The sequence below is a fragment of the Heterocephalus glaber genome, unplaced genomic scaffold (assembly GCF_053883595.1).
Source record: "Heterocephalus glaber isolate CG9 unplaced genomic scaffold, H.glaber_assembly_v1.0 deba00001550, whole genome shotgun sequence".
Classification (NCBI taxonomy): domain Eukaryota; kingdom Metazoa; phylum Chordata; class Mammalia; order Rodentia; family Bathyergidae; genus Heterocephalus; species Heterocephalus glaber.
In genome coordinates this window covers 11,637,008-11,663,706 of record NW_028258343.1, presented here as the reverse complement: position 1 = coordinate 11,663,706, position 26,699 = coordinate 11,637,008, and the positions used below count along the sequence as shown (strand labels likewise).

General features: G+C 37.4%; 1 protein-coding gene across 5 annotated transcripts in view; it reads right to left on the bottom strand.

Moving 5' to 3' along the window:
* Positions 1-26,699, bottom strand: part of Grm1 (glutamate metabotropic receptor 1) — a 445,703-nt gene that overhangs the window by 13,494 nt on the left and 405,510 nt on the right. For all 5 annotated transcript variants that reach the window (XM_004846008.4, XM_087190086.1, XM_087190088.1 and 2 more), the window contains exon 8: positions 25,095-26,025. In XM_004846008.4, coding sequence (XP_004846065.2) covers positions 25,095-26,025 — 931 coding nt within the window. The remainder of the gene's footprint in view (positions 1-25,094; positions 26,026-26,699) is intronic.

Genomic DNA, 26,699 nt, shown 5'->3' with positions numbered 1-26,699 from the left:
CAGGCAAGGTTGGCTTCAGGGCCTTGTGACCAACACAAACAGATACGCAGTCCCTCCAAAGAGCCGCGTGCTTGATGTATAGTGCTCTGTGATTATCATCTTGAGATTCTATTTCTTTGGTCTCTTAATTGCTGCTTTGAAAATGGTGGTAGATAGGAAGATGGAGCTCAGACCCTCATGTCACAGATACTCCTTGTCTCTCAGCCTCCCTACCCTCCCTGGACAGGTCCTTGGCTTTTGGGTTTCCTGCCCCTGGGATTTCATCCCATCTAGTGTCCTACCACCTGCCCTACCCAGGGATCATCAACACCCTCCACTGCTGGCAGAGACCTGGACACAGGCCCCTGAAAGACCAAGTTCTATCATGTGCCCAGTACGATCTTCAGGACACAAATGGCAGTGGCCATATTGCCATGGGCTGGCAGTGCCACTGAACATTTGGCAGGCAACCAGGCAGGAGGGAACTTCTTGCCCACCTTTTGTCCAGATACTTTAGATGTTAATGTGGGATGGGCAGGAGGCATTAGGAAGAGGAAGTGACCAGATCAATTTCTGCATAGCATTTGCCTGTGGACTTTGGTAATCAGTGGGCTGCCTGTGCACCAGCTACAGAATGGGAGTTGTGGTGCCCAAGAGGACTGCTGTGCTCTGAGAGTGACTCCAGGCAAGGGAGAATGACATTAAATGGCAAATACAAAACAATGTGACTAGGGGTGGGGGCAGACAATGCAGATGAAAGGAAGATGACTTTCTTGGTACCTTTACCACTTTGGCTTTTTAGCCTGGGGCTCAATGTTTTCATTTTGTGCTGGACCTCGCAAGCAATGCAGCTGTTCCTGGCATGGTCAATGGCAAAAATGCACGCGGAGGGGGGCTGTCTTGACAGCCAAAGACTCAATGTGCTGACCTAGAGCAGGTGCCCCGAGTGTGGCATCCCCTGCCAGCAGCTACTGTTCTGTCTCCCGGGGACTTCCATGGGAAGCTCCATGACCTGTACAGCTCACAATGATACTGGGAACTGCTCCTGTGGTTCGTGCTGGTACTGTGGCTCCTTTGGAGGTCCCGCCATACTGACAGCCAAGCTCCCCATATTAACCCTAAGTACTCCCAAAGCCACCCTATTAACTATGGATGGAGGTAGCTGAAAAGAATAGAGCATCTCCTCCATGACCTCCATTTCTTTATTCTCTGACTTTCACTTTGTATTGAAGTGCAGAACAGATGACCCCACATACAGATTTTGCTTTTCCGAGAGGGACAGTTTGTTAAAGGTTACAGGCCATGGCTTGGAAACCCCGATGCCCAAATGGCCATTTTATTAACTCATAAAAACTGAGAGAAGGGACTTGACTTCAGGGTATTTTTAGCAATTGTAAAACCACATATTCAACTAATCAAAGGCTCAGCAAGCCAGAGCAAATGCGTGGAGGGAAAAAGCAGCATATGGGGCCTTGTCAAATATAAGCACTAAATCTGTGCTTGAATCTTCTGGCAGAAAGTGTGGATTTAAAGAAACCTCAGACGTTTGGTTAGAAAGATTCCTCTTCAGTTTCTTCTGAAAGCACAAGAGTCTTTCTCCCTCTTTCTCTCTCTTCTTCCCTCTCCCTGTCATATCTTTCTTTATAAAATCACTACTTACCATACGTTAAATGGGAAGCATAGCTTTTTCCACCTATTTCCAATGTCAAAATATTCCTTTGTGTATTACCCTCTCTTATAAGATTTTGTTTTAGTGAATTACTTTATTTACATCAGATCACCCCCTTATAGTTTTTGTATCAAGATTTATTCTATAAGTGAACTTGGGAAGTTATTACAAACAAGATTTACCAAGATTTACGCAGTATGGTGTTAGCAAAGGTCACTGGACAATCAGCCAGGAAACCTGGCACTCTGCAATTGGACAATCATTTCTTTAAGATTTAATTTTCTATCCACAAAGAAGAAATTGTACAGATGAAAGTAGTTCCAAGCTGCACTCAGTGTCGCACACCTGTAGTTCCAGTACTCTGTGAGGCTGAGGCAGGAGGATTGAAAGTTTGAGCTCAGCCTGGACCATTTAGGTACTTAGTGAGACCCTGTGACAAAATAAAAACTAAAATGGGCTGGAGGTGTAGCTCAGTACAAAGGCCTTGGGTTCACTATCCGGTACTGCAAAACAAAACAAAACAAAACAAAAACCCCAACAACCTCCAAAGAGCAAAATTTTGTTCTAGTTAAAGCCATTACTACTAATACCCTTCCTTTGAAGGAGGGAGAAACAAAGGCACAAAGAAGAGATGCAAATATTTAAAACACCAGTGTGTATTTAAATCAAACTAATTTATAGCATCTCAAACTTCACTTTCGCTTTACCCATTGACTTCCGGTGTTTTCCTCATTTCAGTAAAACGTAAACTGAATTTTATCCTCCCTTTCTCCCAGAATTTCTTTCCTTCTTTTTTTTTTCCTTTTGGCAACATCGGTGACACTAAATGGATGTATCAGGAGGAGGTAAAGTCTTGGTACACAGTCAGATTACGTGTCTCTGTCTGAAGCTGTCTGTCTATGGTAGGGCTAGAGGTGAAGCTACTTTTAGCAGAGAGAAAATGGTCCAGACAATTCCAGATGGTCATTCTTAAAGATACGTAAAGCTCACCATGGAAATAATAACATGGCAGCTATCCAAACTAATTGTAAAGAATGATAACAAATATTTGAGACTCTTTTAGTGGCATATCATAAGTTTTTTCATTGTTGTTACAGATAAATGAGACAATTTTTGCCTTTGATTGCTTTCCAAAACTAAATACGTATTTTCTATGATCTGAGTTTTAATATTTATATCTTAGCATTTGCTCAGCAGAATGGAGAAGAGAGCTCTGACTGCATCTACAAGTCTTCTGTAAACCGTAATTTCTTCTACTTTTTCTGTTAACACACCCATGCCTAACATAATACATTAAGGCTCGTTGTTTAAAACACAAATGCAATTCTTTCCATTAGAGGTGCAAAATATTGCTCCATTTAAAATTTATTAATGATTAAAACTAGAAAGCTAATAAAAGACTACAGAGAATGATTTAATAAAATTCAATTTAATTACCACCACAGATTTGTCAAATATTAACATTTGCCTTATTAAAATCCTTTTGCTTTTGAAAACATTAACAATATGTTTAAAGCCTTCTACACATCAGCCTAGATACTAATTCCCTCTTTTCATAGAGAAAATTTAGTCTATTTAATCACTTGGCATATTTTAATATTTTCACAATGTATATTAATATATAGTAATATGTGATTGTTTTTAGCAGATTATTAGGATATATATATATATTTATATTTAACATTTAACAATCTGTTTAACAACTCATTTAACAATCTGTTTAACAACTGTTCTGACTTACAACCCAGGCACAATGCTTGGCTTGCAGCCTGCTTCTGGGACTTAGGAGCCTCATTTGGACTTAAAATGCAGGGACATGAGTAGCAGTGTGGACTTAGGTGGCTTTTTCTACAGCATAGTACTGTAATTTCTGCTGACGGTATTTCACAGTACAGGACTGCAGCTTTATGTTCTGTTATACACTATAGTACTGCATGTAAGAGTTATGCAAATAAAACCAAAGTCATCAAGTTGGAGTTTAGTTTGCCCATTTCTTTGTTCTGAATATTGTGATATACATACTATATACAGTTCCTCAGTTAGCAACCAGTTCAGTCAACGACAGTCACAGGAATAGAACTCAGTTGTTAAATGATGCATACATATATATGATACATCACATTTCATTTCCACTCAGCAGGTACTTCTTGCACTGTATTATGTTGCTAGACATAGCTCTAGCTCATTAAACTATATTGAATAAATATCAAATATCACATTATAAAACAATCCATTCTCCACTGATGGTTATTTAGATTGTTTACTATGTTTTGCACGTTTAAACAGTGCTGCAGCAAACATCCTTGGGTATGGCTCCTTGCACCATATAGGAGAGTTTTCTGGGCTACAGCCTGAGAAGTGGAGTTAGTGGACTGCTCTACATGGATATTCATCTTTCTTACATTATCAAATCACTCTGAAAAGTGCTTACACAATTTATACTGCTGTGTGTGCATCCAAACTGTTATTTTCCATTCTGTTTGGTTTCTACACTGTTTTCAAATTAATTTTTTATTATGATAATTTTTAAAACATAAAAGGCTTTCAATCTGATTCATACATTACTAAACTATCCTATTAAACTTATATCTAAAGGTATTAGCAGCCATTAATGATCGTAAGGCAGATCAATTATTTTATTACAAGATTACAAAATGGTAAGTCCAAGTCTATCCTTCCTTCTGTATTTGCCATCTAGATTTGTTTTCTAAAGAACTTTCCCTTATCCACTATTTGGTTCTTCTGATATAGAGTTCCAAAAAACAAAAACAAAATAAACCCCTGCAAACCAAATGGGTAATAATTTCCCTTTATTTACCAGTGTTCAGGATAAGCTGGTTTTCTAACATTCTTCAAGTGAGTGGAGTATCACCCAAGGGCTCTGTTTCTATTGTCTTGTTTCCTTTGCTTTTCCAGTTATACAGTCCTATTTCTTGGCATGCCTAATGGTATTTTCTATTTTATTTATAAAATAAGATTATGTACAGCCCCTAGACAGTGTTATCTACATCAGAGTTGCTTTATCACTTTCTCTGCTAAGTAGAGGGGACCAATTGATTATCTATCTGAATCCAATCAATTCCTGAGCTCAGAAGTTTTATGCAATGTTGATACAAATCAGTCTCCCACTCAGCTATCCCGTCAGGACTATTAGCAGAGATTTGGACTGTGGACAGTCTAATGAACTTCATCTCTTGTGTTTTATCTCTTCTTTCTGCTTTTCAAAAATTTTCAATTCAGATTTGGTTCCCTGCCATATATGACTTCAGAATTAGGCAAATGTCTTGGCAGGGAAACATGACCATGTACTTCAATGAATTTTGTCACTCCAGCCACACATGACTACTGAAAGTGTCTTGCAGACTCACCTCAGGTGGGCGTCTCATCTCAACACTGCAGAACTCCAGGAAAATCTAAGCTGTATGTCCAGGCCTTTGGGAAAGTTTATCTTTTAATCTTTCTGACCCACCAAACTGCAGACATCAGCAAATGTTCTGAGAGAGGCTGTATCCATGTGAAATCCTCTCTGGCATTTCATTTTATCATCAATCCTATGTGACTACACATGGGACTTCTGCCTTCTCCTTCCACTGCTTTCTGCCTGGGCCATTCCCAGGGACTCCGCCTCCCAACAGGGCCCTAAGTTGCCAAATAGCCCTCTGGCAAAGCTGGCGCAGGTCAATCACATCTCTGAAGTTTTAGTCTCTTTAACCTCATCATTTCAGCACCTTTCTGATACTGTAAAGAGATTTTTGTCTTTTATGTTGTGTTTCCGATTATTTTTTCTTTGGAGCTGTTCTGCCACAGTCTGTTTTGTTCTACTAATAAGCAAGTATCATTAGAGTTATTAATTTCTTTTTTATTTAAAAATTTATTAGTACATGTTAATTTCTTAATTTTCACCAAATTAATAGGCATAAAATGGCATCTTACTGTTTTTCCTATTTCAATTCCTTTGATCATGTTTAGGTTTCATAGTTTTCAAAGGGCCTTGTATACATTTTCTTCACCATTCTAACATATTTATCAAGCTCCCGTAACATTGACCACATTACAACGTATATATCTCTGTACTTTGCTTGTGATTCTTTCCACTTTTTATTATCAGTTATTGATGTTACTTCTGATCCCTTATACTAGGTAGGCTATGTTCTTTGGGGGTTAAGATCTATGGCAAATTTAGCACTATGTGCAACCTTATCCCTTTTTACGTATCCCAGTGTTTGAAAATAATCAAGGAAATCATGTAATTCATCATGCAAGCCAATTTCTTTTAAAAATGAAGGGGGAAGGAAATGCTCTTAATTATGTCATGAAAAAAAATCCATAAACTTGAACTGTCCTTGGCATACAAAGACATCTGGCCATTTCATTTACTATAAATGTTGACTAAATGATTGAGTATATCATCACAACAGAATAAAGAAATATTCTTAATATTTAAATAAGCCAAAAGAGCTATGAACTTCTGAATCACTTTGAGAGTTATAGAGTTATAAAACCATTTTTTGCTAATTCTTAAACACTTACAACAGTTGATATTGTAACACTTGATATTGAATGCCATAAAATACCCCATACAATTTAAATTTTAAAATTCAGAAGGGTGAAAAATAAGAACCAAGAGAGACTATGTAAAGGTGCAAATTTCCAATGATGAATGTCATTATATTGTATACCTAAAATGTACCAATGATTAGAATGAATAATCGATAACGTAAAATAGGAAGAAAAGGTCCAAAGGGGTAGGGGTAGTGGGAGGGGCAGGGGAAAGGAAAGAAGGGAAAGGAAAAAATGACGAGAAATGGAAAAAATGGAAATAAAGTCTTTGTAAATAGGGAAGGGTGGAGGGCATGAAGGGAGGGCTAGGAATGGGGAAAAAATAAGAACCAAGATGCATTATATAAAGGTACAATTCCCAATGAGAAATGTAATTGTGTTGTATACCTACAATGTACCAATAAAAGAATTTAATACAAAAAAAAATTTTTTTAATTCAGAAAAAATAGTATGTGGGGACTGGGGATTTAGCTCAGTGGTTCCGCTGCCTGCCTTGAAAGCACAAGGTTCTGAGTTCAATCCCCGATACCAAAAAAAAAAAAAAAAATAGCAGAAAAAATAGTATGTGTATATAGTAAAATAAGGAAGTACATAGAAAATGTAAAAGATAGTTTTTCTTTGTGTATTAGTATAATTGAATATGAAAATAAGCAAGAACTCTTATGCCAAAAAAATCTGTCATAGCCTATAATTAAAGATTATGATTCCTTCTCTTTTTAACTTTACCTCAATTACTAACATATCATGTGGGACCTATGAACATTTTTTGCTTAAGAAAAGAAATAAAGGGCCAGGGATTTAGCTCCTCAGTGGTTCCACCACCTGCCTCGCAAGCGCAAGGACCCGAGTTCAATCCCCGGTACCAAAAAAAAAAAAAAAAAGAAAGAAAGAAAGAAAGAGGACCAGGGATTTAGCTCAGTGGCACTACGCCTGCCTCATAGTTGTAAGGTCCTGAGTTCAATTCCCTGTACAAAAAAAAGTAAAAATGCTGAGAATAATTGTTAAACTATATGATAAATTAGTAAAGAAACACTGAAAATAGAATTTGGCTATTTATACTAATATTTAATGTTATCCAATACTGAAATGTCTCATTTTACAATTTTGTAATATAGTTAGCTTTTATGCTATAAATAATTTTATTGTATATTCATCTTATACATACAATAAAAATGTCCTCAACTTCAGGAATTTGTGCTAATGGCAAAGTAAAAGCCCAACATTTGAAGGGAAAAAGCATCTCAAGTTATACAAAAAGGGAAAACATCCTGCTGTGTTTTCAGATAGATTTTAGGTGACAAACTGCCAAGGTGAGACTTTTTACTATTTTATTCTGACTTATCACAGAAAGGGAAAGAAGATGATGAAAAAAATTCACTGCAAGCTAAAATCTTCACAGGTTTTGAATAAAAAAGAAAGAAATCATTACTTAAGAAGCTTGAAATCAAAAATATAACGATGGCTAAAATGTACTTAGATCACTTTAAACTACAATTTTGTGAGGTTTCTTAAATTCTTGGCTAGCCTCAATATTAGAAACATGTTTCCACTAAAGTTTATTTTATGCTTTTATTTTTCTTTGAGCAGAGGCATTAATCCTGTTCTTTCATCCCCCATTATACCTGGAAAAGAAGAGAACAGGCAATATTGCACAGTCTCTTTGACAGAGTTACAAGTCACCAGAGCACTAGTAGGAATCATACTCACATCACGGCCTTCAGAAAAATCAAAGGGTAGAAAATAAAATGCCATTTTCCACTTTAAGATAAGATTTAATACTGTGGGACAAATGAACCCTCTCACGGAAAACAACTAAAAAAGCCAGAGAAAATATTTTTCAAAGCCACTTGAAGACATTAGGATGTTGTCATGACAACCAGAGTCCAAGGGATCAGTAAGTCAGAGGAAGAGAACTTCAAAGAGGTAAGCAGATAATCTTTAAGTTATTTTTCACCTTGGGACATTTGATGATTCTTTATACAGGACTACAGGCTGAAAATCCAGGCAGAAGACCTTAACAAATATGCAAAGAAATAAGAAAACTTTTAGAAAATTCACATGACTATAGTCATACAATCTTTCAAGGTAGCTGGGACTTAAGGAGCCAAAATTCTGGAGAGAGAGAGGGGGAAAGGAATGTGAGACCAACACTTGATAGTTACCTTAGAAATATTTGCATATTTTGCTGGAGATTTATCTCTATCTATCTATCTAATCTATCTATCTATATATATATATAGTACCAAAGTTTGTTTAATTCATAATTTATCTATTCATCAATTGAAGGACATTTTTAATTCTAGTTTTTGGTGATTAACCAATAAAGCAACTATAAAAATTTTTAAAAAGAAATATTTGCAAATTTTAAGCTTCACAAATCACAGAATACAAAGTGCAGTGGAAGGTTAGTGAAGAGCAGAGTAACATTTTTGGAAGTCTCAGTGCTGAGCAATCAAAATTGGATATTATGATATTTAAAGGATAAGGGGTCCAAATAAACAGTTGGGACTCATGTTCTCAAACAGGACCCCTGGGTAGCTATGCCCTGGGAACTGGTTATACCAAGTGAAGTAGGACAAGTTTTATACAACTAACAATCATTTCAATCATAATTGCCTTACAACATTAAGGAAAAACATCTGGGATCATATAAGTACAGTCCCAGGCTGGTGGTGGTTCGACTTAAAATATTTTGATTTTACAAGGGTACAAAGTAATGTAGTAGAAGCTGTTCTTTGAGTTTTTATCTTCTCCCTGTGCTGGCATGCCTTGTATTAGGCTCTGGCTAAGGACAATGAGCATCACAGCTCTCAGTCCAATTTGAGAGGACTGCTGGCCTTTTTGGGGTGTTGTGATTTGTGTTTTTGCATCCCAGCATGTCTACAAAATACTCATCTTTCTGTGCACATAAGATATTTGATACTTTATTATAAATAGCCTTTGTATTAGTTGATTTTTTCATCAGTGGACTAGTGTAAATTTTTTGACCATATGTAAGGTAAACTAGGGCAAGGTATGAGGTTTGATCGACACACATTTTTCATTTACAATATTTTCAAGTTATGTTGGGTTTCCTGGGGCATAACACATTCATAAGGCAAGGAACATATGCATTTATTATACAAAATAACAATAGTAATGTAAAGCCAAAGTGTAAAATACGCACAGAATTAAAGTGCATAACAAAAAAGCATAAAAGTTTACACACCATAAATACTATCGGTGTTTTATAATTCTTGCCTTGTTTGGAAAGTAATAAAACTACTGGTTTATTTGAGACCATAAAAGGTTAGGGAACTTTTTGTAATCTTAACAGTAACCATAAAAAATAATAAAAATGTAGAACTAAAAATTAATAGGGGGAAAATGAATATTAAAATACCAGATTAATCAAGAGAAGAGGGGAAAAGTCAGATATGGAACATAACCCACTGAGATGTAGAAAATAGTTAAATGGTGGACATAAATATGATTGTGACAGCAATTATATCCAATGTAAGTGAGCTAAATATTCTAATTAAAAGGCAAACATTGTTGGAATAATAACAAAATCAAACTTTATCTAGTTTATGAGAGATAAAATATAAGGACATTGAAAAGCTGAAAATCAAATGACAGAAAAGAGTATCATGCAAACACTAAGCAAAATGTAAAAGTTTTTTGCTATAACATCACACAAAGTAAATTTTATGGCTAGTAGACTACACAGGAGGAAGACAAAGGGGGGTTTATATTGGAAACTCAAAGCTCAATGATTATTATGAAATATATGAGTATTTAAATATATTTTCCCATGTTAAAACAGTAATATAGAAAATGTCCAATGCCCATTGTGAAAAATTTTTCCAAAAACTTGGACTTAAGATATATTACAGTACTAAATGTAGAAGTCAAAACCATACAGCTCTAAGACAAATGGAGCAATGTTTATCACCCAAGAGGGAGCAGGAGAATATTTTCAACACTGAACATAAAAAGAAATGACTACAAAGGAAAATCTAATAAATTACATTATATGAAAATTAGAAACTCTTTCATTAAAAGATAACATTAAGAAAATGAAAAATAAAGCCAGACTGACAAAAGTATATGTAATACATGTATCTAACAAATACTCATATCCAAATTATAAAGTAAATAATAAAAGTGAATGAAAACAAAAAATGAGTGAGAATTTGTATAGGCATTTGACAACAGACAGCATATAAATGGCCAATAAGAACATGAAGAGATTCTCAAGATCATTAGTTTTCAGGAAAGTCCAAATAAAAAGAATAATTAAATATCTCTACACACTCGTTAGAATGGCTAAATGTAAAAGACTGTCAACACTCAATGGGTCTTATATATTCTTGATAGAATATCAAATGGCAAAACCATTGTGGAAATCTGTTTGGTAGTTTCTTATAAGTTACATACATACCTGCTTTATCATCCAGCAATTTCATTCAGAGGTATGTACCATATGAAATAAAAATATAGGTCCTTAAAAATTTACATATTTAAGTTGACTATAGTTTTATTTGTCATGGTGAGTTAGAAACAATCTATATATTATCAAAAGAAGAACAAAATTTTATATTTATACAATGGAACCCTCACTCAGCAATTAAAGGAAATCAAGTACAGTGGTTCCTTGGTTCATGAACTTAATTTGTTTTACGATTCTGAAAAAGATGTCCAACTTTGTGTTCATGAGGGTAAGATGGTTGCAGTCATGTTCATCACTCAATGGAGAGTTTGCAAACAAAAACAAAATTTTGCCAAAGACTTCTGTTTCCAGACCGAATTGTTTTCAAACAAAAGCATTCATGGACCAAGGTACCACCGTACTGTCTGCAAGAACACAGATGCACACAGAAGAGATGAATGAGAGAATATTTAGTATATGATTTCATGTTTATGGAGTTGAAGAATGAGCAAGATTAGTAAATGTGGTAGATATCAGAACAGTGCTTCTCTGTTTCTCTTGAGTGGGAGAACAGCATAGGTTAGAAAGGGATACTAGAAAACTTTTTAGGGTGATGGCAGCACTCAAAGTCTTGATTGTATGTTGGTTATGTGAGTATTTTACACATTTGTGCAAAATCTATCAAACTATCATTACTATCTATGCATATTAATGATGTATTTTTGCCTCAATGAAAAAGGATATTAAATGAACAAATAAAAAGAATTGGAGAAAAAGTGTAAATGTGTAGTCAAGCTAACTTGAAACAGAGAGAGAGAGAAAGGCAGAGTGCAGTGGTACCTTAGGTCATAAATGCTTTTGTTTGCAAAGAATTTGGTTTACAAAGAGAAGTGTTTGGCAAGTTTTTGTTTTTGTTTGTGAATTCTTGCATCCGGTGACAAACAGGACTGTGGCCATCTTTCCCACATGAACACAATCGTGGCCATCTTTTCAAGAATCGTGGAATGAATTAAGTCCATGAACCGAGGTACTACTGTATTTTGGATGTTTAGGAAAAAGCAATGAGTATTTTATAAGGGGAAGTAGTTTATTTTCAGAATTTTGGACAACAAAGCTTTATACTAAATTTGATTGAAATAACATGTTGAAGATACTTAAAAATGTGCATACTGAATTATTTCTAGTAAAATTAACTTTTAAAGTAGAGCTCACAGAAAAAATGTTGTCAACAAGCAAAAATGATGTGAATTTTATTCCCATGAGCTTTTCCTGAGAAAGACACAAGTATTCTTGAACAAGCTTATAGGCTTCAGACTACTGAAATTACTATGGAGATACCATCATAAGGATCAGAGGTGAGTGTTATGCACATTTTTAATTGTAGAACTAAGACTCAATAAGGATTCAAAGAGAAACTATAGCATCAATGATTATGTAGATAATATAAATATAGTGAAACTAAAACAGGGAGATGGGAAGATCTTGTGCAAATATTTTAACTCTCCTCAGTAATGAGCTAGTAGTGGTAGTGGTAGTAGGGGTTATCTAGATCAATTCTGTGGCTATTGTGGAATGATATAAATGTACACTTATGAAATGTTCTGATTCTTTCATCTCCTGTTTTCTTGGAAACTTGGATTCTCACTGTAGGAGAAAGAAAATATACATGCAGTAAGTAATAATGCATGACCTCTCCATGAACTTCTAGATCAGAAAGGCTGAGAACAGAAATAATCTGTAGGCTATTGGACATTAATTTTGACTTGTATCTTAAAACCTTCTACTACATAATTCTCTGTTTTAGGACAATAAGATGTCATATAAATAGAGCATGTTGATAAGTAGAGTGTGTTGAGAACAATGTAGGTATTGTGGTCTCCACTGTACAGATAAAGTTATATTCTGTGAAGAAAAAAAAAGTAAATGAGTAAAATGTGATGTGTTTCCTTGGGCCACACAGAGCATCAGTCCTGAAGAAAAGCCTGTCCGAGCCAGCTGGGATCTGTTTCTCAGGGTTCCCACCACCCACCTCCTTCCCACCACTCACCTCCCAGACCAATGCCAAGTGCAGGGCTTTTATTTCCTGGTCAATAAACTGCTACATCACCCAGGGAAAGATTTATATTGAATTCCAGCGTCATTCGCAACAGAAATAATCTACAGGAATGAGAATACTATAACCTATATGGATGGACCTATGAAGGGAGACATTCAATCACGGGGAATCAGAAGAAGGAGGTAGGAGACTTTGAAGTTCAATAGGAAAGTATTTAATCGTGTCTTAGTTACTTTTCTCATTGCTGAGACAACATACCCAACACCCAGTGTCAGAGGAAGAAAGGTTTACTTCAGATCACAGTTTTTAGAGGTTTCAGTCCATAGGCGGCTGGCTCCACAGCAGGGTGGCATGGCCGAGGTGGATCATAAAGCAGCAACACACAAGCAGCAGCAGCAGCAGCCAGCAAGCCTGCTTTCCCTCTTTCTCTTATATTCCATAAAGAATGTAAGCCTATTGATTGGTGCCACACACACCCAAGGTGGGGCATCCATTAATCCCGGTATCACACCATTAACCCACATTCACACACCCTAATCCAGCCACCTTCGAAACTCCCCACCTATGACCCCGTGAGGATTTGGGGGGACATTTAGATACAAGCCACAACATTCAGCCCTGGCTCCCAAAAGACTCATGTGCATCTATTTATGCAAAAGGCATTTAATCCATCTCTAAGAGTTGTCAAAGCCCTAAGTTTCAGCATTGCTGAAAAGTCAAATTACAAAATTCTTCTGAGATTTAAGGCAAACTCTTAGCTGTGGGTCCCTGTACAAATGAAAAGAAAGTTCCAAGCCCAGTGTCCAGGGCAATCTGTGGCAAGATGTGAACTCCAAAGGGCTTGGCTGGCTCCGCCCGGATGGCATTGTTGGTGTTTGCAGCTGCCGTGGCTTCGCTCTTGGGCTGGCTTTGCTCACTCCTTGCAGCTTCCCTCATACAATCCACCTTCTTGGCTTCTCCAACCTTTTGGGGTCTCCACTGCACCTTTGGCTTCACACACTGCCCTCTTAGGGCACATTGCCTGCCTCCTAGGCCTCCTTCTGAAATCTGGGTGGAAGCCTTTCTGACCCCACAACTCTTGGATTCTGCATGCACCTAAAACCAGCACCATGTGGATGATGCCAAAGTCTGAAACACAAACTGAACTCATCACAAAGCACGTTGCTTGGTTACTTGAGTGACTTTCCATTGTGCTGAGAATGAGATCCAAGCTCTTAAAGCCTTTAGCGTGGCCTTGCATGATCTGATTCTAGCAGACCCGCACAGTCTCATCCCATCATGCTTTCCATCTTCTGCTCTGCTCCAGGCATCGTGGAATTGTCTCAGTCCTTTCAACCATCAGTGATTTTTTTTGTTTGATTTTGTTTTTTATGCTTGTAGTCTTTTCATTCTAACTTCTTGACCAGCCCTCTATTTTCTTATGTATTCCCTTCTCCTTCCTCAGAAGTTTCAGTTTAGACCGTATTTCCTGGAAACACTTCCAGCATTCTTGGCCCAGTTAGAGACTTCTGATGACATTTCTGTAACACCTTGCATTTCTCCTTAGAAACATTCACCAAACTTGTAATTAATTCAGCAATATGTGGTCTCCTGGCTGGATTTCAATTGCCACCAATGCAGGGGCCAGCTCTGTCTTGTTCACCATTATATTCCCTGCACTCTTGCTAGTCCCTGGCACATGCTGGGTGCTCGAAAATCTTTTTTTTTTTTTTTTTTTTTTAGTGAATCAGTCATCACTGTTTGTCTTCTGGATCATAAAACATGTGCCTTGGGCCTTGAAGACATTTTAAACATCAGAGCAAAAGTGATGTTATACCAGGGTCAGTCCTGGAATTACTTCTGACTTTACCCATTTGGAGCTAACAGATATTCCCCATAGAAAAATACTACCATCCCTACTACTGCTATGGTTTGGACTTTGTCCTCCCAAAGTTCACATGCTGGAAGCTTAGTCCCCGGGATGGCAGTGGAAGAGGCAGCAGAATCTTTAAGAGGTAGGACCAATAGGCATCTTTAGGTCATTGGAGGAACTGCCTTAGGATTAATACTGGTCAATGGAATGAATTAGTTCACTTCAGGGTGGGTTGTTCCAAGCCAGACCGACCCATGCTCTTGGCCATTCTACACACAGCTGGCTCCCTTTCCATTTTTCTGATATGTTGTGACACAGCCAAGTGGGCCTTAACCAGAGGTCAAACAGATGGGGCCACCCAGGCTTGGACTTTTGGCTTTCAGAACTGTGAGTTGAATAAACATGTTTTCTTTATAAAGGCCCAGCTTTAGGTATTTTATTACGGGAACAGAAAATTGTCTAATACATCTTTTGCAAGCTATTTTTTGCATTTCCTAATATGCTGGTTTCTTTCCTGTCTCCTCATCTTCTCCTTACACAGTTCTCTGTTAAGCATACCCTCCTGTACCTTCCCTACTTAACCCCATCTCTCCAACTAACCTCCTCTTTGGGATAGCTAATTCTGATTTAATTAAAGATACCTAAGTTATAGGCCAATAATAAAAATATACTGCTAATATTGCTTAATAGAGTAGCAAAAGAAAACCAGCAGATTTTCATCAAATTTACTCCCCAAAATGTGTCTGTAGTCCCAACATCATCCATAGATTTTCTTTACTCTTCTTTCCCAGATTTCAAGGTTGACATTGGAGGCCCTGCAAGTGCATTCTGAGCATTCTCTACTTCCCTTGTCATGGGACAAGACCTTCACCTCATTCCCCATCATTGCTGGCTTCTGGTTGCCGTTTCTCCACTCCACTCCATTCCACTCCACTCCACCAGAAGCTCTGTGAGGTCACAGACCATGCTATGTTCTTCACCAATAAACTGTTCTCAGTTCGTAAAGCAGTAATGCATGCGCACACGTGTATATATGTGTATATAATAAACGTGTATATAAAACGAAGTACTGAATTATAAACAACTTACTGATACAACTATTGCCTGCAAGAAGACACTGACAGGACCAACAGTTAAGGTCACGGAGCTGGTTGCTAACAACCTTCATCCTGTTTCCCATACCCTGGCACCATGATTATCATTTCTTTCAATGTAGGTCTACATAAATTTTCACTACTAATACTTTTCCTACCCCATATCCATCTAAGTGAAATCAAATGAGCAGTACCAAGTTTAATCAAGTGGAAAATTTTATCAATTCTCACAATCTTTGAGAGCATTTTTTAGGTGCAAGATAACTGAATATATATTTTTACAACTGAAAAATCAGGAAAAGGAGAGTGTTTCTTCCTATTATTAATTTCTTCTAAACAATTAATTCTTGGTATTATAAGCAGCATCACCTAGGAACTTGGCCTAGTTTTGTTAGCAGCTGATTCCTCACAGATCTTGGCGATAATTTGCATGTAGAAGGTATTACTGGGTTGCCTTTAGTTATAAGAGGTTGCCAATGTCCCTTTCAAATAAAGTGAGAGTACAGACACATTTTGGGATGTGAATTTGATGAAATATTTGCTGACTTTCTTTTTCTATCCTATTAAACAATATTAGCAATAAATTTTTATTGTTGGTAAGTAACTTAGGTATACTTAGTTAAATGAGAAGACAGTATCCTAATGATTTGTTTTTCTTATAAAGCAAAGCAAGACAAAACTTTCTTCCCTTTTCTTTCTTTATCCTAAAGCTACTGAGAAGCATCTTATGGCCAGGACTCTACATAATAAAGTAGCAAAGGTAAGGTATAGTTTTTAAATTGAGTTGGCTGACTTCTCACACTGTCATACTAAATGCTGTGTCCGTGCTGCAGAATTTTCTTTCCTCTTCACCGCCAATGTTCCTCTGTGTTAGGCAGAGGGAATTGAATCAGTCTCTTTGAGTTACTGTACCTAAGACAACAACTGTACCAGAAGTACTGGGATGGTTATCCTTAGACTAATTGCAAAGGCCTGAGGAATGGAGGAAGAAGATCCGGGAGAAGATGAAGAAGGCCTGCAGGGAGACAAGAGTCAAGGTGGAGGCCTGGAGTCTTTCTAATCAAGAGCTTGGTCCTCTGTGTAGCTTAGAACTATTCTGAACCCTGTCACGTGAGCTACCTGATAGCCTTCCTTACCAGTTTTTAAAATTAAATACACCATCTCCTTGTGCTTAGGGTATCTTAAATTACTGTTTATAGCTTACATCCTGAGTTCTAATTAGCAAGCCTATCAGTTTCTGTCTTCATGATCTAAAGCTTCCAAATCCACTGGTGCTTTATTCTTCATTCTGCAAACCATCAATATATTTGCTCTTGGACCAGTTTTACAAACACAACTCATACAACCTGCTCCCCTTGTGAGTAGATAACACTTTATGCTGGATGCTAAGGTGAACAGATGGTGGAATGCAAATGACCTCATCTTTCCTTAGCTGGGGCCAAGCATGTGTCAAAAGGGCATCATTCCTCACAAATGTCTCACCCTGAGGAATACTCACCTGCCTCCACTCCCAGCAGATATGCAGCTTCACCCTCAACATGAATATGACGAGCTGGAGGTGACTATGCATAGCCTCCAATTCTAGCACTCTCTTTACTGAAAGGTGTAATGAAGAGTTTTATGTTAGTATATGAACTTCATTTGTAATGTCACTAGATAATATTTTCTACTGTACTACGCTATGCTTATTTAAATTTTCTCATTTGATCCCACTAACAACCCTGTAAGTAAAATTATTGTTCAAGTTTTATAAGTAAATTCATAGAAATTAAACAATTTGCCAAAGGACCAGTAGCATGAGAAAAAGCAAGAAACAACTCAATAAACGTTGACTATAGACTAAATGTTACATCTTCCCCAAATTATTATATTAAAGTCCTATCCTAATGTACTATTAGGAGGTGGACTTTTGTGGGGGTAATTAGGTCATTAGGGTGGAGTTCTCAAAAATGGAATCAGTACACATATAGAAATACCAGTTAGAGCTTAGTTCCCCTCTGTTTGCCCTGTATTGCATGAGGATATGGGAAAATGACCATCTTAGAACCAGCAAGAGGGCTCTCACTGGAATTTTGCTTTTACTCTATCTCCTCTGTCTCTGGATACTATCCTGGTATTCCATGACAAGAACTTCAGTAAGTGTCGGTCATACAAGTTTATTTGAATTTGAAAAAAAAAGGGTGAGTTCTATTCAAAATGTATTCTGTTCTTTTTGAAGTTGCAACAAAATCTGTGCCTATGGTCTGAGTCTAGGACCTGAAAACATAAAATATCAGTATTAAAAGTAAATATTTCTGTGTCATTTGTAGATTGAGTGTGATCTTTACAGGAGAAAAAATACAAGGAAATGATGAGGGGAGCAAATTCGTTACCCTTGGTCGGGGGGAGCTGTGTCCATCCTCATTATCCTAAGGCCATTTTCCCTTTTCCTGCCTGGGGAGCCCATGGCTTCTCCTGGTGACCTCTCACAGCAGCATCTTCCTTCATGCTACTTACTTAGAAGACTGGCTTAATCCTAAATTATGCCTAAGGTGCCTTTATGTGATGGTAAAGTGTTTCATCTTTCAGGCAGTAAAGGCATTTTGGCCTGGGTTTTCAGATGGAGCAAAGCTTTACCTTAAACAGAATATTCTTATGCTGACAGCCTTGGGCACCATGACCAAATGGCCATCAGAGAGAGATCCATGGATTTCTAGCACTTTCTAGCACAGAGGAACAAATATACCTCCTTTATCCCCACTGAGCCTGCCTCTAGACACATAATACCTTCTTTCTTGTACAAACAACCTCTCCTTACAGATTGCAAATCCTCCAGATCACCACACCCTATTTTCTAGGCTTGTCCTCCTTTATCCCTTCTCAAATCTTACAATCAATGTTTACAAGTCCAGACACCAGGGATAAAATCAGCAGCAGGGGTTTTATTATAGTCTTTCTAAGTTCCTAGTCTGAGTTTTTTCATCCTTTTGCAATGTTAAGCCTTACATATAAAGCTGAGAGAACTGATGTCAAACACACATGTTCCGTGATCGTCAGAGTTGGTATGTCATTGTCACAGTTGTCAGCTGATGTCAAATGGCTCTATTACAATAGCACATTTCTGAGCCAGGCTTCTGGCATTAACTACCTGATCTTTCTTTTATGTTTTCAATTGTTCTTTCTCTGTTGCCTCCTTTCTCAGACGCTACAAACTTCCTTGAAGTTCTCTTTTACTGTACCTTTTCTTCCTTCTTCTCCAGTCATCTCAATTACTGTCTGCACAACTTCCTTTACTTCTATACTCATCAACTTACTGCAGTGTAGTGTTCACCAGTACCATACCACTGAAACTTCTCAAGGTTAACCAGAAAGTCTCTTATCTTTGGGATTCTAAAGATGGATCTCAGGTTCTAACCTATCGAAGCTATATGTTGTGGGATGAATGTCTGTGACCTCCTACTCATATGTTGAAGATTCCAGCCCCAGTGAGATCATATTTGGAGGTGGGGCTATTGAACGTGTAATTAGGCTTAGATGGGGTTCTAAGCATAGGATGGTTTAGAGCCCTTAAAAGAAGAGTGAACACATTTCCCTTTGTCCCTCTGCCACTCTGAGAGAACTGTCCTCAGGAATACACTTGGCTGCCCTCCTGCTGTCGGCCTCACAAACTCTGAGAAGATAAATCTCTATTATTGAAGCCACTGATCAGTGGTATTTTGCTATAGCAATCCAGAAAAGACTAAGACCTAGTCTCTTCCTTGATTTCCATGAAAATGTGTCTTCCTGTTGCCCGCTTTCCTTTTTTTTTTTTATTACTTTTTCGCTATTGACCTCAGATCTTCCTCTTTCGTCTTATCTCTTAAATGAAAATGTTCCTTGGCATTAGTCCTTCTAGTATTTCCTTCTTTTCTCCAGTCATGGCTTCTCTCCTGGCCACTTTCAACATTCTGACAATTGAGTGTCAAGTCTGGAGTTCTTCCAGACCCCTCCCTTTGGGATTTTAGACTTGAATTTCTCAGTACCTTGTAAATGCCTCTTTTTGGATGCTTTCATGGAATTTTAGGTCAGAAATTCCATCCAAAAACATCTCCTTGTCATATTCCTGTCTGTTATGTTTGATAGTAACTGTATTTTTCCTGTCACTCAGGTTCAAATCCTCTAAGTCATATCTTATTTTTCTCCTTTCTTTCAGATTCCATAAGTAGTTCTAGTATTCTAGTTCTAATGAATCATATGCATGTCAACTTTCATTTCTCTGCTGTAATTTAAGGCTTATATTTTATTTTTGTTTTATTTATTTATTCTTTTGGTACTGGGGATCGATCTCCGGTTCTTGTGCTTGCAAGGCAGGCCGTGGAACCACTGAGCTAAATCCCCTGCCCAAGGCTTATGTTTTGAATATTAAAAACTTAAAATTTTTAAATGTTAAACTCTATTAGCCCTTCCATAGTCAACTTTATCTTCTAAAGCTTATATAGGATCATGAAACTTCACAGAAACCTTTAATGTACTGTTCATTTATAGAAAAATTACTTAAACTTAGGAAATTGACCATTATCTATAATTTGTTTTCTTCCTATATCTATAAATTCAGGAATTCCTACATCTTTCGCTGTACATCACTCACACCAATCTCCATATTGTGGCCCAAATGTACATTAACATTTCTGAATCTTCACTTCTATTATTTTTTTGTATGTGTAATGATCTCACTAAAGCACAGTTTCTGTTGTTGAAAAAAACCCTGAAGTTGTCATGGTGTTTTTACTAAAATATCTTTTCACTCCTTCCCCAGATACTACTCCACTGGTAGATGTAAATCTTTTTTTATCCCTGGACCCTTGCGATGTCATATTGGTCCTCTATTAAGGCACTGAACACAGAATATTTATGTTTATCCCCCCTTACTGTACTGTAAGATTGGTGCAGTCAGTGCCTTGCTCTTCTGTGTTGTTTATTCTGAATTTTCTCCAGTGTCTTTGCAAGTACCTAAATGGCTTTAAGCCGACTGTGAAACAGTGATTGATTACATAAGTGAATAAATGAACAGAGGATTCTCAATAAATATTTCTATCAAGTGGTAAAATTCTATGAAAACTCCTTCAATAAAATCACCTGATGCTTACTATAAAATCAAATGAATAATTACCATAACTTTTAAAGCCATACATTATATGAGTAAGGGAAAAATAATTTCAAATTGGCAGCTTTTCTTATTTACCAGGCAGAGTAGTGAATGAGTTCCTATCAGGGAGGAGAAAATGTTATTGCTAACTTCATTGTGGTATTCTACTGGCTCCCTACTAGTATCCTTTTCATAATCAAATGAAGAAAGATCAATCTAAATGGTTACGTAGGGAATAAAGATGGATCCAACACTGCAGGCTCATTTGGTTTTACCTGACAAATACCTTTCTAGCCCTTAGCTCTTGGACTCAAGAGAAACATTCAAATGCTTAAGAAACCTTTGCAGAAACATAATAGTATTCTATTCACCTGTATTCTAAAATTACTTCCTTACATCACACTCATACCTTATTCGGGACTAAAAACTAAAAACATTATAAATATGCAGAATGACACAGTGTATTTTCATATTTCTTTTCCATGAGCCATCAAATTATTTGGGACTCATTGAGATTATTTATCCAGAAAATAAGTAAAAATGTTGGCTTGGCATTGAGTCATTGATGTAATTATTTTTAAAGAAGCATGTCATTGACATAAATTTTAATTTTTTTTCAAATAATGTTGTCATTTTGCCCTGAAATATAATTTGGATGTAAATAATTTACTTCTCTGTGTATGTCCAAAGATTTCTATGTTTATTCCATTCCCCCAAACAGAGAAAATTTCTGATAACTTTGTATTAGCTTAAGGCTAAATATTTTCCCAACTACATTAAAAAAAAACCAAATTGGAGTTGTCAAGGCAATTACACTTCACTCTATGTTTCAGGTTTGGATTTTATCTAAAAGGACTTATGAGTCTCAATAACTACAGTAATGAAAACACTGAATTTATCAATTAAATTCTTCCCAAATTATATTAGAAAAATGTAGAGAAGTGGCCAAACATTTGGTTGTGGAAGGTATTTAGCTATGAGTAAAATAAAAAATGCAAATAAACTTTGCAAAAATAAACATGCAATATCATCCCTCCCGTGTATCTCAGAAACAGTCTGTTATGAGAATGCTGTTGAACTTGCAACTCCTCAGAACAATATTCCAACAGAGGGATCAGTTGGAAGCTCTTCATATAGCATCTGCTCTGTGTTTATAGATACATATGTAGACTGCTGAAAACCCTCCGTGCACCATAAATGCAGGAAACTACACATCCAGAATGGTAATAAACTCATTGGGCGATGTATTCTCTAGAGTTTCAACCCCTTGCTTCAGCTGGCACAACTCTGCTAGATTTTTATTGCTGCAGAAAATATTAGATTGTTTGTGGCTTATGTAACTTTGGAGATAAACCAAGAAAGTATAAAGTGACAATAAAGAAAGGTAAAAACATAGGCACTGAGATTATTGTAATATTTTTAAATTACAGTCTCATAAAGAGGTACAACAGAAGCAAAAGCAGAATAAATGAGAATGAGTAAACAAATTGTTATCCACAGAAATTTAGCACCAAATACCCTCTTTGGGTAAGCTCATATGTATGAAGCATATTGCAGAAGCTACACATTGTACTATGAATGCTGTATGTTATAATTATTAATTAGAGGGCTGGGGATTTAGCTTAGTGGTATTGCACCTGCCTCTCAAGTGCAAGGTCCTGAGTTTGATCTCTGTTATATATAAAAAGTGTATATATATATATAAATACACACACACATATATACAATTATTAATTAGAACTAGATTTCTTAATATAATAATCAGATAATGTTAAATTATACTTAATCATTAAAAACAATTTACTGGTGAAACCAGCACTTTCAAGACAAACAATTCAGTTAATTTAAATTAAGTTGATTTTTCTTACAAATACAAGATTCCAAATGAAATTAATTTCTAAATTGAAAGCAGTCAAGGGGATTTTCTCAGATTATGAAGAAAGCAGTTCAGGTGTGGGGAGGTGGTGAAAATGTATAATAAAGTCTGGCTGCTCTGGGGTGCAAAGCATCATTAACATGAGGTCAGATGGCCCGATGATCTCATCTCAGCATTAGGCACCCACCAAGTACCACTCATTAGTCACAGTTCTCTAGGAGAGGTGCCTATATCCATCTGTAACTAAAACCACTGGTAGACCTTTCCATCATTCACATTTTTAAGCACCAACACAATATAAAATAATTCTATAAATTCTCAAAAGAAAAACTTTCAGGAAGGACTTATGACTAAAATCATATAGAAGTTTCTGAAGAACCAAGATAAAGACAGAAAAGTTAAATGCATGGTGTTAGATGGTGATGGTGGAATGGAACCCTCTGCAACTCCCTCTGTGATGCCGCAAAGGGAATCTCTGACTCCCTATGAACATTTCAGTTCAAAGTGTGTCTTCTTTCATTTCATTTTGCTTTCTCTCATTCCTTCCCTCTGAATGAAAATTGCCATGATGCTATTTGCTATTTTACATCTGTACAGTGTGGCTAATGGGATATCATTTGTTTTTATTTTTATGGCAGTGCTTTGTGATTTTGTTGTCACTATTAACTCCCTGCTGGGGGGGGGGTATTGACTAGAATGAAAACTATGGCAAAGGGGGAAATATGAGCAAGCAACTTTTATTTTTATTTATTTATTTATTTTTTTAAATTTAAAAAAAAATTTTTTTTTTTTTTGGTACCAGGGATCGAACTCAGGTCCTTGAGCTTGCGCAGCAGGCAGCAAAACCACTGAGCTAAATTCCCGGTCCAGCAAGCAACTTTTATGATCAGCATCCTCTGAAGAACTTGAAATTGTTATAGAAAGAAGCAAGCCCAAATTATGGGCTTCATCAGATAAAACTTAGGCATGCCCTTCCTTGAAATAATAATCATTTTATGAATTTCAAAGTTAGGTTTTCCCAAAGATTTATCAGATCCACAAATTATATGGTTCTGTAAACGATGCCCATGTTTCTGCTTGGCACATAAAGATACAAAGCCCAGGATTTTAATGCATGTAGAAATTGAGGGATATGTTAAAAGTAATTCATATCCGTTTAAGACCTAGGCAAGGAATAGTTAAGTGGAATTATATTTAAAAGTTACAAAAATTAACAGCAGCTTAGTTTTTCTACCTACAAAGTATAGAAAAATACCAGCCATCCTCCTTACCATTCTGGTTCAGGTGAATGCAATAGTTATAAAATTACATATATATATAGGCCAAGGATTTGACTCAGTGGTAGAGTACTCGCTCAACCCTGAGCATATGCACACACACACACACACACACACACACATTATGTATGTATTATAATTGCTATCTTTAAAATTTTTCACTTTTAAAAGATTGTTTCAAACAATAAAATTAATCCTACTGGGGAAACTTCCTTAATTTTTTAATAGTTCAACTACTTTTAGACCTTCAAACTATCTGTGTCATTTAAAAAATTGTGAATATAACATGAAATTTGTTTTCTTGGGTCCTAGATGACAACAGCAAAATTTTAACTCATTCTTCTTAAAACAGAATCAGAAAAAAATAGGAAAGCGTTTATTACACCAACTGATCAGAAGAATTAACACAATATCAAGCACCTGGACTTTGATGCTTACACTGACTCTCAAGTTTGGGGCTCATCATTTTTACCTGGTTCCTTATTTTTCTTGTGACTAAGAAACCATTCAGAACATGACCTAGTGGTAGAGATGCTCCATTCACGTATAGGGTTGTAGAACATCTTCATTACAGCATCAATTAAATTTTAATAAATAAGAGACTCTAGTAGGGTACTTAAGAGGTCTGGTTTCAGGGTGTGCTTGCTGCACAGCTGCAACCCAATTTTGAAATTGCAATTTCACCAGGTGTTTCATTTCCTTGTCCTCTACTCCAGATTAGCAACAGTGCGGTTCCAGGATGATAGAAGTAAACCAGAAGCTAGTTTCAACCATGGTCTAAACTACAAATTAAAAATAGTGTTTGCATCACAAAAATAGTGTTTGATCCTCTTTACAGGAAGGACCCACATAAAAAGAAAAAGAATCCTGCATAAATGGAGTCTGAGCTTCCAGATAAAAATAAGGATACACATGGCTCATTGTTGCTTCAGGCTTCTTGCTCTTTCAAAGGAATGAAAACAAAGAGGACATTTAGTTCTACCATCCTACCGCAATATGACATGAGATTTGAAAAAGGGATGAGAAAAGCTTTGGGTAAATAATTTAGCAAATAGGAGACAGGGGAAGGAGGAAGAGAAAGGGAGGAAGGAAAAGAGAAAGGGGATAAGGAGAGGGAGAAAATAGAGAAGGATATGGGGGAAGAAGAGGAGGAGCAGAAAGAAGAAAAGGTTGGAAGGAAATAGGAAGAGAGGCAAACCCAGACCAAATAACTCACTTGGCATTCCCCGCCCCCGGCTTCTTTCTTCGGAAGATGTTGAGGAAAGTGTTGGAGCGGCAGGGCAGCTTGCCATCGCCAACGTGCATGCGGACTACGTCAGAGGTGGTGAAGGCACTGCGGACATTCCTCTCGGGCTTGGCAATGATGATGTACATCTTGGGAGTGAACATGCACCCCAGGGCCACTGTTACACTGAGGCTCACTGCAAAGCAAGTGGTGATGATCTTGTAGTTGCTCCCAAAGTAAATGGGCACAAAAGCGAGCCAGATGATGCAGGTGGTGTACATGGTGAAGGCAATATATTTGGCCTCGTTGAAATTGGCGGGCACATTGCGGGTCTTGAAGGCGTAGTAAGTACAGCTCATAATGAGGAGTCCGTTGTAGCCCACGGGGGCCACCACACCCAAGTTGCTGGTGTTGCAGATGAGATAGACTTCCTTGATACTTGGGTAGGACAGGATGGGCATGGGGGGCTCCATGATGATCAAGGTCACCACCAGGGTCAGCTGCACACTAATCAGAATGGAGGCGATGATCATCTGGGCCCAGGCACTCATGAACCTAGGCTTCCGGGTGCAGATTTTCTTCTTGCTGCCTGCCAGGATGCGCGCAATGCGATTGGTCTTGGTCACTAGCGCCGAGTAGCACATGGCAGAGGAGAGGCCGACTAGCAGCCGCTGGAGGTAGCAGGATGTGGTGGTGGGCTTGGCGATGAGAGTGAAAGGGCACACGTACCCAAGGAAGATGCCAGCCAGGATGATGTAGCAGAGTTCGCGACTGGAGGATTTCACCACAGGTGTGTCTCGGTACAGCACAAAGATGAGTGTGACAAACAGGGTGACAAGGATGCCCAGGCAGGAAAAGGCGATGGCGATAATAGATTCAATGTTGCTCCATTCAAGGTAGCGCACGGGAATGGGTTCACACCCTGTGATGAGAAAAACCGTGTAACGTGAATCTGAGATGCTTGCTAAGCAACAATAATAGCGCTTGCTAGTTATCAGGAACAAAGCTACAGCGACAGCCCGCATGAAGGCCAGCATCACACAGTCAAAGGTGATCCATCGCCCTCCTGGACGATCATGTTTGTCCCCAAACCTCGTCTCATTTAAAGTGTCACGTGAGACAGAGTTGAACCTGAAAGTTACCTATTCTTTCAACACCAGCATTATAAATAGATGTTACTCTATAGACAGAATTGAGCTCTACATTTTAAGCGAAAGAAAGAAAAAAACCCTGCATTTCCAGTGAAAGTTAAGTGATCATAATGTAATAGAACAAGTGGGTATGAAATAAATTATACAGCCATTGTCCATAAGCAAGTACAGTTCTTAGATATGTATATGTTTGGCCAGCAGAGTAGTTTCAATGCAATTTTAGTCTTCCTTGTGTAGAGGATTCAGTATTCTCCTGTTCACAACGTAATTCTGTATTACACTTCGAATCCCCGCAGTCATGTTTCATCTGCATCTGGCACATGCAGGCCTTTGGGTTAGTCGTTTGTAATAGAGCGTCTAACACCAAAGAAAAAGGAAATCTCTCTTCACTCGTCTCTTGAAAGGAGACCAGTATTGTGTTCCTAAACACCTCGCTTCTGCTTTC